The sequence below is a fragment of the Mesoplodon mirus genome, assembly GCF_964341445.2.
Source record: "Mesoplodon mirus genome assembly, chromosome: 4".
NCBI lineage: Eukaryota > Metazoa > Chordata > Mammalia > Artiodactyla > Ziphiidae > Mesoplodon > Mesoplodon mirus.
The window spans coordinates 34,146,858-34,159,887 of NC_138979.1; the positions used below are offsets into that span (position 1 = coordinate 34,146,858).

Here is a 13,030-nt window from a genome sequence, read left to right on the forward strand (position 1 = left end):
TTAGAATTAGGACATGACCTCGAGAATCTATTGGAGCTAAGAAATATCTTTTGACTACCATATCGTATGAAACAGCTAATTCAAAGAACCAGTCATTTTGCTAAGTCCTAGAAATATGGAGTCTCAAGAATTCAACTGAACTAAACCACCTTCCATATAATCCCTGTTCTCTCCTTTAAAACATTTCCTGGGCTACCCTGGTTAGAGAAGATAATTTTGGTCAGGTTAATATAGCGCCATCTGCTGGTGAAAAGGAAAATGAATGTCTAGGAAGATGAGTTCTCTGATTTTAACGTTGATGTGTACAAGAAATAAAAGGGAATTGATATGTGGTTTCTTGCAGGATCCCCTTGTGTCAGAACTGGATACAGTTTTAAAAAGAAAAAAAGGCTGTGAGTGGACTTCTGGCTTCAGACGGTTACAGAGTACACTTTATTAACTCCCCCACCTCTTAGAAATTTCTATCAAAAAAAACAAAAAACAAAAAACTACCAATAGGGAGAAAAGCATGTCAGAACAGGAAGCCACGGAAAGGGGCCAACCACATTCTGGAACCCATGAGAACTTTCTGCATGACATAGTGCAGGTGAGACTGGATTGAGGGAAGGGCTTGTTAGCCTGCCGTTGACCACACGGGAGGGAAAGGCCTGGGGAATGAGTGGGACAGGGGCCAGCAGACCCCTCAACCCCAATACCTACCAGCTCACAATGCTGGGGGCTGGAGGGGAGGATGGGTTACTTGGTGCATAGTGAGAGGCAGCGGTAGATCCTCCCTCCTTCCACTCTGGGAAATGTACCAGGTGCTGGAAGTCGGCAGGCACTTGGCACACTTTGGGAGGGCACTGCCAAATTAACTGGCACTGCCAAGCCTGGCTTTGAAAAAGAAAGACCTGTCAGAAAAGGGTGGCAGGTACCCCTAGCAAACCTCTATGCTAAAACACTAAATCCCAGGTAGCATTTGAGCCAACTAGCGTTTCTAGATAGGATAACCAATACCCCTAAATTCTATACTCAGCAAATCATTCAAGTGTGATGACCACAGGAAGACATTCTCAGACATGAAAATATTCAGAGAGCTTTCCATCTGCACAGCTTTCCTGAGAACACACACACACATACACACACTCTCTCTTTCTCTCCTAAGGATTATGGTTGTGAGGAATAAAACCAACATAACTCAAGAATTAAGTCAAGATCATTGTGACTAATAAAGTTATGCAATAAAAAAAGATACAAAAAGTAGTTCTGGGAAGAGAAGTAAAATAATTAATACCATTATCCTCATTGTTAACCTCTAGCCTTCTGTCCATCTGTCCTCTGTTTCTAAAATACCAGGGTGAGGAGAGGGTGCGTGAAAGTTGTTTCAGATTCTCATCTTAGGGTCATATGTTTTCTATTTCATCACTGACCCTGATAGAGAGATGAGTTCAAGTACGTGGTTTAATACATACTACTTATAGACTCAGTACAATGAGTTCCCAAATTATTAGTATAAAAAAGCAGGGAAAATTGGATCAATATGGCAAGGTAGAAAAAGAATAACAGAATGATAACCAAATTTAATTTAAGAATATTGATTTTTCAAGTCCTAAATGAAATCTTCACGGAGAGAAATCAGCAGTATAAGAAAATTGTAATCCACTCAAGAATGCATGGATGGTTCAATATTAAGAAATCTCTTTATATAATATTCTTTCAATGACTGTTTCTAAGTGCCTATAATGTGCCAGAACGATGGAACTTACTTGATCATCTTCTCTAACACATTCCTACCAGCCTCCCGTTCGCGTCAGTCTCTAGTTCTTTTCTTGGTAGCACTTATTATTCTCTGTCATTATCTTTCACCTTTATCTGTTTGCTTGTTTGCTGTTGGCCTTCCGTCATGAAAATGCCTTTTCTCAGTGCCCTTCTCTGTCTTGTTCACAGCTAAATCCCTAATGCCTAACAAAGAACCTGACATGTAATAGCTGACATAATCATTCAACATTTATTGCATTAGTTCAACATTTATGCAATCTCTATCCATTCTTTATTATAATTTGTATTCTTTGTCACATAAAGATATGATATTTTCATATTCTTTATTAACTGAATTAATATATCTATGAGTTAATGGATGACAGTAATTCTAAGTCCCTGCTCTCACAGAGCCTGTAATTTAGTGGAGGAGACAGACAATCTGACAAGTACTTCCACGGTCAGTGTCGAAATCTCAGTTTTTCTGTTCTAAGTTGCTGAATAAAAGATGGAAATTGTTTTGCAGGAAGCTTCTACACCTTCCTCTCGAGAAAAGTCTGGAAAACTGGATGCACAAAGTAGTAACTTCCTGTTTCCCAAAGCCTGTCACCAAAGGACACGCAGCAACTCAACCAGTAAGTGTGTCATTGAACCATCTACAGGAGCAGGGCTTAGATCTTGCTGAATATCGAGAATATCAGTGATGTTGGAGATTTGGGGGAGGGTGGGTCTCTGCTTGTCCAGCTGGACTAGCCCAAGATGGTGGTCTGCTTACCCCTCTGAGAGCACCCTTCATTGCGTGTGAATGTCCTGGCCAGCTAGAGCACCTCTGCCCTTGCTGACAGAGCTCTCTGTGGTTTAGTCAACTTCTCTTCTAGATGGACTTCAAGTGCCAAGTTGGGAAGACCTGACACAGAAGATAAAAGACGAGGGCTTTACACCTGCTCTGTCATCCAAGATGCTCCTTGGTCTTAGGAAGGCCACTGTCTCTCTCAGGGCCTCTGTCACCTCATCTGGAATAGGATGGGAGCTGGGGCTGGAAGATGTCGTGATTCTTGGTTGTTGCAAAGAGAATGGTGCTAATGCAAAGTCGGGAAAATGTGAAGAATGCAGAAAAGCATGAAGAAATTAAAACAGTGCCAAATCCTAATTAGAGACAATCTATGTTAACATTGTCAATTATTTCCCTCCTGTGCCTATATACGCCTATAGAAAACACACACACACACACACACACACACACCCTTGACCTCACGTCATTGGGAATTCTTTTGTAAACACTATTTTTAGTGGATAAATAGTGTTTCATTATGTACATAATCTAGTTAGCCTGCTCCCTATTATTAGATAGGTAAGTTATTCTCAGCTTTTTGCTAACATAATTAACATTACTGAGGTTGTCCATGAAACTTTGTCTGAGTTTACAGTGATTTTCTTAGGTGAAATATACAAGGCAGTGGACTGATGTGTGGTTAGGAGCTCACATTTGGCAGCCAAGGCACTTGGATTTAGATCCTGCTTCCAGAAATAATTATCTCTGTGACCTTGGGCACATCCCTTAAACTCTCTAAGCCTCGTGTTATTCTGTTGTAGGATGGATCATCATTATATTAATCATTTCCTATTTTTGGACTGCTAGTTGCCCTTTTTCATCACTTTTTTTCCTTTAGCATAATATCCTAGAAATGGAGGTTCAAAAGGTAAATATACCTTAGATTTTTATCTGGGCTTCCAAATTTCCAGAGCTAATACTCTAATAATGTATACAAATACCAATTTCTTCAATCATAGCCCACACTGGATGATAATTTAAAAAATATTTGCCATGCAGGTTTTTCTCTATTTCCCTCTTTCCCTTTCCCATTGTCTGCTTTTTTGGTGTGGTGGGGTGGGGGGCTTGTTTTGCACCCAGGAGCAGCTTCACAATTTGTGGGGATCATTGTAAGATGAAAATGTGGGACTCCTGTTCAAATATTATGAAGAATTTCAAAATGGCGACAGCAGAGCATTAAACCAAGCTGAATACCTTCTAAGTCTGGGGCTCTGTGTGAATTCACAGGTCGCATGCCCGTGAAGCAGCCCTGCTTACATCCCAGGCACTGACTCTTTCAGATGGCGTCATCCGGGTGCCCTGGCCCTCTGGTTTCTAGCTGAGTTCAGTCGATGAGAGGATCAATGGGAGACTGGAGGGTGGAAGGGAGAACCGCTGGGGTGTTTCTCTGCTCCCTCTGCTTTGGTGGCTCTGACAGTGCCCTGGTCCCAGCACTCCCTGGCCTGGTGATGCTATTTCCTCTCTGTGCCCCTTCAGGTCTGGGATGGTAATAGCTTCCAGCTCTTGGTAATTCCTAGGTACCTCAATAGGCCTTGTTATTTTCTTAAGCCCCATCTACTCTTTGTAAATGGCCCCTTTATTCACTTTCTCAAAGTCCTACCTGAGTGTGCCTTTTGCTTCTGTCAAACCCTGACTGGTTCACGTGCATGTGAAATCAGTGGAAAGAACACCTCTCTACACAGGTGCAGTTCAACATTCCTTCATTTGTTTATTTCCCTTCTTTTGAGTGCGCCTATTTTTCTATTGGGAGGATCATTATTTTATCACTAATTTATGAAAAGTCTCTTGGTAAAATTAATATTGGGCTGCTGTATTTGCTGAACATACTTTCCTCAGTTGGTTATTTTTCTTTTAATTTAATTTTTTAGCATGAAGATGTTCTCATCTTTATCTAATCAAATTCATCAAATTTTCCTGTCTAATGTTAAAAGTTTCTTCCACATCCAGAGAACTATTAAATATTTGGCTGTGTTTTCTTCTAGTTTTTTCTCATGTATACTTATTTAATTATTACACTATGACACCTTTAAGTTGCTTCCAGTTTATCAACATTTACAAAATAATTATAGGGCTTCCCTGGTGGCGCAGTGGTTGAGAGTCCGCCTGCCGATGCAGGGGACACTGGTTCGTGCCCCGGTCCGGGAAGATCCCACATGCCGCAGAGCGGCTCGGCCCAGTGAGCCATGGCCGCTGAGCCTGCGCGTCTGGAGCCTGTGCTCCGCAATGGGAGAGGCCACAACAGTGAGAGGCCCGCGTACCGCAAAAAAAAAAAAATAAAAAAAAAATAATTATAGATACATGCTGTACACGTTTCTTTTATCATATTTGGTTACATATTTAGGAGAGAATCATTGAGGTTATATAATATGAAGATTATTAAGTATACAACCACATCGATTAAATTATTTCTACATAGTGTTGCTTTTTCTAGTTTTTTAAATGATTTGCCTTTTTTTTTCAAATGTATTCTATCTGTAATTTATTTTTGGTGTTTGCTATGAAGCAAGAATCTAGATAGATTTTTTTTCTAGGTGGCTGATTCCAGCATTACTCATTGGTAGTTTCTGCCCATCCGTTTATTTTACACTTTTTGTTTATTTTGTTTATCTCTTGCAAATGATATGCACTTAGATCTCGAAAGCAAATCTGGCAATCTTTTTAAAGAGAGAAGCTTAAGCCATTGACATTAGTATTATAATTAATATTTGCTTTTACTCATGTTCTTTTTATACTTTCTGTTTTTATGGTTACTTGTCATTTGTTTTCTGCCTCTTGCTCTGTGTGTGTGTGTTTAGTTTTTGCAGTGATTTGTAAGGTTTATTTAATTTTTATCACCACTTCCAGTTTCCTTTAAGTTTAATCAATTAGGTTTAATTAATTAATAATACTTGAGACTATATTTTCCAAATTGTCCCCCTAATGGAAGATGGTGTTATTTACCTCTAGTCCCATTCCCATTTATTTTTCCATTTCATAATTCAATGTAAACTTATATTAGAAACTCACGTTATTATTATATAATCTTCAAAATATATAGTTTCCCTGTCAAAAATTATTTTGGTTTTTGCATTAGATTTTATAACCACATTTTCAGTGAACTCACTCAGTGCTACATGTTAACTGATTTCAACTTCCTCCACTCAAGGTGATAATCTTGATGTATTTCCTTGCTGTTGGAGCACATCCAGTAATTTTTTGAAAGAGTAGGAGAGGGCTCAGACCAGTTAGTGCTTTCGAGAGACTGCTCGTCCTGACTCTGGGCCTATGTCCTTGCTGACTGGAACTCATAGTGGGAGCAGGAACCACAGAAAGCCCGAATTTGTTTGTTTGTTTGTTTTTTGTGGTACGCGGGCCTCTCACTGTTGTGGCCTCTCCCGTTGCAGAGCACAGGCTCCGGACGCACAGGCTCAGTGGCCATGGCTCACGGGCCCAGCCGCTCTGCGGCATGTGGGATCTTCCCGGACCAGGCACGAACCTGTGTCCCCTGCAATGGCAGGCAGACTCTCAACCACTGCGCCACCAGGGAAGCCCCCGAGTTTTTTTTTTTTTTTTTTTTGTCTGGATCAGTGAGGGTAGAAGCAGAGTTTGCCTGGCCTGTTCCCCCTGTGCTTGCCTGTGGCTCTAGGTGCTTCTGTCCTGTGGACCAATCCAAGTTGGCCACGTGTTTGCTTGTCCTTATTCCCTCTGAACCCAAATGGTACACCGCTGCCGTTCTTCAGATGGCAGTCACCTTGCACTGCTGTGGGCAGAGAGAATGGGAGACTTGTTTTGGTTTCCTCACGATGAAGTAAGGAGCTGAACTCCCTCAAGTTTCCTCAAAAGCTGGACGCATCGCCTGGGGAGCCTGATAAACACAGAGACCCCCCCGCGCCCAGACCCCATCTATGCAGACATGGATTCAGTAGGTCTGGGTGGGGCATTGAAATTTGCCCCACTTATGATATACACCCAGATAAACATGATGAACAGACAGATTTAGGACCATCTGTAGCCCCTCCTCCCAACCCCGCTCCAGGATTCTTCGTCCCCTCTTTCTGGGGCGTGGTTTTCTGAACCTCCTGTCTTCCTCTCTCTCCTGGCCCCTCTGGGGTCAGAGGGTCTCTGTGAGTCAGGGAGAACCACCTCCTTGTGTGGAGACGGCTGCTGGGAGCAGCTGTCCTGGCAGGGAAACATTGCCCCAGCCACTTGGAGTGCCAATGGACCAGGACACCTCCTTTCCCCCCCAGGCCTTTGTCCCTTCCTCCTCTTCCCTTAGGGATCTCACATCTCCAGGAATGCCCATTCTGTCCCATATTCTCAGCCCACCCTGGGCTTCAGCCTAAGTCTTTCCCATTCTAAGAATGAAAGCAAACCAAAGCCTCTGCTCCAACCTCCCTTCTTCACTCTGAACCACCACCCATCTCGTGTCTTTCTCTTGGGGAATTTCCCACCAAAGCCTTGTCCACTCACTGTGGAGGGACGCTAGGAAAATCGGCCCCTCTCTGGGTGCTCCCTGCCCAGTACCATGGCCACTGTTCACATCTCGAGCGCTTGGAGTGTGGCTCGTCCAAATGCTCAGAGTGTAAAAGATGCGCCCAACTCAAAGACTAAGCACACAACCAAAAAAAGGATGCAAAACACCACATTAATAACTTTATGTATTATATGTTAAAATGACAGGGTTTAGGTATATTGGAGTAAATACAGTACATGATTAATATTAACCTCACTTTTTCTTTTGACTTTTTTTTAATGTGGCTACTAGAAAATTTCAAATTACATCTGTGACTTGTATTATATTTCAATTGAGAAACACTGATCTAGACAATGAGGGGCCATAGCAGAGAATCTCTGCAGATTTTTCCAGCTGAAAGAGGTAGAGTTCCCGGTTGGGTGAAAGGAAGTCTGGGGTTTTCCCCAAAAGAAAAAGAAGATGATGGTTTTGCATTTTCTTAGATCCCCAAAGAATCAAGAGTTGACTCTGCCTGCCTGTGTTAGGGGTATGTATGTGCCTGTGTGTGACTGTGCGTGTGCGTGTGTGTAAGAAGCAGTCAGGTGCTGTCGGGAGGTTGGATGTTGCCATGGCAGATCCCCCAGGCTCCTGCCCGGTCTCTCCTCTGGCTCTACCTGTCTGGGGGCATTCATCCTCTCCCTCCTCTCCCTCCTCTCCCTCCTGGGTGGAGATTGAAAACCCTCTGGCAGCAGGGACTGGAGTTGACAGAGCATTGTGATTTCCTGAGAGCCCAGCATCCTGCTTGACACGTAGGAGATGCCTTGCCAACTGTCTCGAGTTGAGCTGAGGTGAAATGGAAGTGACAGTCCCACCTGCACCCTGCGGTGCAGACAGCATGAACGGAGCTAATGCTGACTACGTCTTCATTGGCCCCCACTCTGCATCCTGCACCCAGCACTGGGCGCTCCATGGTTCAGGTTCACTCTGGCCGCTGGTTCATGAGGGCTGGCCGTTGGCCGGGGCTGATGTTGTTCTCCCTTGAGCTTTGCTTTCTGACAGCACAAATGATTTCTTCCTTTTTTTCCTCTCCTGGGTTAGGTGTTAATCCCTACTGCACAGGAGAGATTGATTTTCCAATGACCAAGAAATCGGCGGCTTCCGCAGACAGGCAGCCTTATTCCCTCTGTAGCAACAGGAAGTCTCTCTCTCAACAACTGGACTGTGCAGCAGGAAAGGCTGTGGTAAGAACGAAGGCAGGGGACCCTGGAGAGCAGGGAGAGGGGGGAGGGGTCCGGACTCAGCGGTGGCTGAAGAGACCTTCCTAGTGGTTTGATGTCCACAGAATTACAGAGGGGAGGGGCTGGCTTCATGAGTGTGGGCGCCTTCAGGCAAAGAACCACATCAGGAATGGTCACCTATGAGTGCCGACGGGTGCCAGGCACTTGTGACTGTGGATGCTTTGATGCTATGAGGAGCTAATGTGCAGCGAACATTCCACCCATGCAGACCCTGAACTGGCACTTTATGTGGATCCGTTTATTTCATCTGCACAGCGATCCTAGGAGGAGGGCGAGGGAAGTGAGGACAAGTTAAGGAAGACATGTGAATTCACAGTGCTAATAAGAGTCCGCCCTGGGACTCGAAGTCAGAGCTTCAGGATTCCAAACCTGTGCTTTTAGCCCCTGTGATATAGTGACTTGCTTTACACATTTTGCCTCTACAGTAAGTCCCCTACACATGAACGAGTTCTGTTCCGAGAGCGTGTTCGTAAATCCAATTTGTTCGTGAGCCCAACAGAGTTAGCCTAGGTCCCCAACTAACACAGTCGGCTCTATAGTACTGCACTGGAATAGGTTTATAATACTTATCACACAAACAATACATAAACAAAAAACAAACACAAAAAACAAAGGAAACATTTTGACTCTTACAGTACAGTACCTTGAGAAGTACAGTAGTACAGTACAAGAGCTGGCATACAGGGACTGGCATCGAGTGAACAGGCAAGAAGAGTTACTGACTGGAGGAGGGAGAGGAGGTGGGAGATGGTAGAGCTGAAGGATCGTCAGCAACAGGAGACGCAGGGCGAGCTGTGATGTCACTCACGCCTGACATGGATGGCACACACATTTGCATCTTGGAAAGTTTGCAACTTGAAAGTTCGTATGTAGGGGACTTACTGTAATTCCTGAGCTTAGAAAGGAGGGTAACATTAGCCCCATTGTACAGTGAGGAAGCAGAGGTTTGGCAAGAGGAGTAGCGGTCTGAGTTCACACATCTTGAAAACCTAAGGGTCCAGAATTGAAACCAAGCCCTGTGTGGCTCACCAGTCCATGTCCTTCCCACTATGGGGCACGAGGTTGCAGTCTGGGAGCCAAGCAGGTGTGAAGCACAGGGTCCCCTCACTTGTCGCCCCAGCCAGCCCGTTGTGTCCCTGAGCCCCGGCCGAGGCACAAGGCACCTACCTGCAGTGCCTCCTGCTGCCACCTGTGAGCATACAGTGCCCTCCGTCTGCATCACCCTGTCCCCTTCCCTCACCTCTAGCCTGCAAACCCTACCCCATCCTTCAAAACCCTTCTTAGCACTACTTCCGCTGCGAGCTCTCCTGAGTCCTCCAAGTGCTTGACCCTTATACGTTTCCTGACGCCCATCGTAACGTGTCTGGGCTTCTCTTACAGACTCACCCAACATGCCTTGTTGGTGTCATTACTTATGGTAGGGTCTTAGCTCCCCTGTAGGGTCCATAGTCAAGCCATGTTTGATTCTCCCCACACGGTACACATCAGATGCTTGAAGATTTCATTTCTCTCTTCCATTCCCTTCCTTGAGCTATTATGCTTTTCTCTCACCAGTGGGAATCATCGGTGTTCCAGTGTTAGAAAAAGACAGCTTCCGAAGTGACAGGTGACTTTACAGATAAGGAACCCGAGGCACAGAGGGGTTAAGTCAGTTCCCCAAGGTCACCAGCTGATAGTTGGAGAGCCAGGCAGCCGGGGTCCCAAGTCTGAGACCTAACCACCATGCTCCTTTGCCCCTCCCCGCGGCACTTCCTGTGGGGCGCAGGGCGTGTGTCTATTTGGCACCCCTGCTCCTATGCAAGTGGGTAATCCCCTGTCTGCCTCCCCCTGGAATTTACATTCTGAGTTTTCACTTCTTTGGGTTCCTGACCCTTTGCCCACCACCCTGTGCCTAGCACAAAATGGGGTCTCCATAAATGTGGCTTGGATTCTGTTGAGGGTGTCTGTAGCTGTTGGGTTCCCAGTCTGGGCTGGGGACTCCGGTTATGGGACTCGTTGTCCTGGGGCAGCGTGGTCTGTGTCGTGAACCGGGACCCACTCCCATGACAAGTCTTAGTGAGCCTCTGGCTGCTGGTCCACAGGGAGATCAGGCTCCTGGGACCACCAAAACAGCCCCCCTCCACCAGACACCCACCCACACCCCATTCACCATGCTCTGGCCCCTCTCCCTCAGGAGAGAGGGGATCAGAGTCCTCTCCTCGGCTGGGCCTTCCCTGTACCTACTCCCGGCAAGGCGTGTGCTGCCATCCTGTTGACTTATCCTCTCCCCACCCTGGTCCCTTGTTCCAGGGCCCGTCAAGGCCAATGCGGTCGCTCAGCACAGCTCAGCTCATGCAGCCCTTGGGGGGCCTCCAGGCATCCGTCATCTCCAACATCGTGCTGATGAAGGGCCAGGCCAAGGTGAGCAAGGACTGTGGCCAACAGAAGTTACTGGGTTGACACGGGTTCCTGAGGAGCTGTCATGTCACGGGAAGGGTGGAGAGAGGGACTGGTGATCCTGGTTCAGAACATGAGTGTTCGGATGCTCTCATGCTGGCACAGGGAGGGGCAGTCAGGGTTGCTCTGCACTGTGCACGTCATAGGAAGACAAATGCTCCCCAGTTTTTCCCTGGTGTAGTATTTTCCAGAAGTTAGTTGTACCTGATGATTGACTTCAAAACATCATCATAGTCAGTTCAGGCTGCTATAGTAAAAATACCATAGACTGGGTGGCTTAAACAGCAGGCATTTATTTCTCACGGTTCTGGAGGCTGGGGGTCCAAGTTGAAGGTGCCGGCAGATGCCACATATGTTGAGGACTCCTCTCCTGATTCACGGATGCCTTGTTCTCTCTGTGTCCACACATAGTGGAAGGGGCAAGGGAGTTCTCTGGGGTCTCTTTTATAAGAGCACTAATCCCATTCATGAGGGCTCCACATTTTTTCTTTTTTTCTTTTTTTTTTTGGACCAAGGCAGTGCTTTTCTTTAGAATAAATATATTTTGTAAACAAAGCAAGTACATATATAAACAAATTAGCCTTTCTTTTCTTTTGTTTTTGCCTTTATTTTATTTTACTTATTTTTTTATTGAAGTATAGTTGATGTTCAATATTATATAAGTGTCAGGTGTACAACATAGTGATTCACAATGTTGAAAGGTTATACTTCATTTATAGTTATTGTAAAATATTGGCTATATTCCCTGTGCTGTACAATATTTCCTTGTAGCTTATTTATTTTATACATAGTAGTTTGTACCTCTTCATCTTTTACCCCTACCTGTCCCTGCCCCCTTCAGGAATGCTCCCCCTTTATGGCTTAGTGACTTCCCAAAGGCTCCCCCTAACGTATTAATTTGGGATGGGGGCATAAACATTCAGTCCGTGTGTCTTCCCCAAATTCAGATATTCAGACTGATTTTTGCCCCACAACTGAGAAATATCAAAAGGGGGGCACAAAAGCAGTGTAATGGTGGGACATCCCAAATGCTCCTTGGCATTGCTTCCAGGACATGCCATCCCATACATGGAGTTGACACGGGCACTGAAGAACTTCTGAAATAGACATGGCAGCTGCTGCAAAGTTCTCAGGCCAGCCCAGGGAACCGAGATGCTTAAATGATGGAAGGGTAGGTTTCTACCCACCTCATATGATTTTGGTGTGTGGTGTGAGGGAAGATCTGTTCATCGATATGGTCTTCCTGGAGGAGGGCTCCATATGTCTGGAGTCCTCCCCTCCACCCCCATCCCTCCTGTCTCCTGGGGACTCAGCAGAGATAAATGAGGAGACACAAGTGGGAAGTACTGAGATGATTGTTCCTCTAATCACAAGGGGGTCACTCTCACCAGTGCTGATTTTCTCCAGACAGCCCCTCTTTCTGATTTGTAAATCACAATGCTTGTCCCCTCTTGAATTTAGGTAGAAGCATTTTTAATGTAGTTGACTTTTAGATGGTTTGCAATGCTCAAAAGGAGGCAGAATGGAAAAGAGTACCAACACTCACGCAAAGATGATCAACAATGGTGTCAGTCATCTCGGTGTGCATAGATTGTACAGTCAGTAAATAGATTTCGTGGGCAGATGTGTCACTGGGTGGATTGAAATGGCCTTGATGGAGAGCCGTAAGGTGTTCGGTGTCAGAAGTCTGGAGTACAGAGCAGGGGCGATGGGTTAGAAATACGGTGGGTCTCCCACTGTCCTCCTGATACACCTCCACACCGAAGACCTCATCATTAACAGGGATAAGTAGGAGGAGGAAGAAGCAGAGCTAGAAGCTTCCACCAGTGCCTGAGGTAGTCAAAAACAATAAAACCAGAGACCAAAACCCAGGCATTGTGCTAAGGGCTTTGCAAGGATCATTCCTTTAATTCTCACAAAACCCTATTAGTATCTCCTGTTAATAGGTGAGGAGACTGAGGATCTGGGACTTACAGGACTAGCCCAAGGTCACTTGGTTAGTGAGCAGATGAACCAAGACAATGACCCAAGACTTTCTGACCCCTGGATCTTGTTCTTAACCACTACACCATCCGGCCTCACCAGGGTGGGTGAAAGTTTGGGTCTAGAGCAATTATTTCAGCCAGGAAGAAGTTGGGAGCCCATACAGGGAGCCCAGAAGCTGCCTTACCTCTCATTTTCCTACGTCCATGCTACTCCTGGACACAGCTGCTCTTTCCCATCCTGGAACAGCCACACCTTCACCAGAAGCTCACACCAGCACTTTGTCCACACAGCTTTCATGTCTGGCCCCTG

General features: G+C 45.5%; 1 protein-coding gene across 1 annotated transcript in view; it reads left to right on the top strand.

Moving 5' to 3' along the window:
• Positions 1–13,030, top strand: part of IL16 (interleukin 16) — a 107,883-nt gene that overhangs the window by 60,015 nt on the left and 34,838 nt on the right. Inside the window, exons 3-5 of the mRNA XM_082618481.1 lie at positions 2,264–2,372; positions 8,100–8,242; positions 10,589–10,699. Coding sequence (XP_082474607.1) covers positions 2,264–2,372; positions 8,100–8,242; positions 10,589–10,699 — 363 coding nt within the window. The remainder of the gene's footprint in view (positions 1–2,263; positions 2,373–8,099; positions 8,243–10,588; positions 10,700–13,030) is intronic.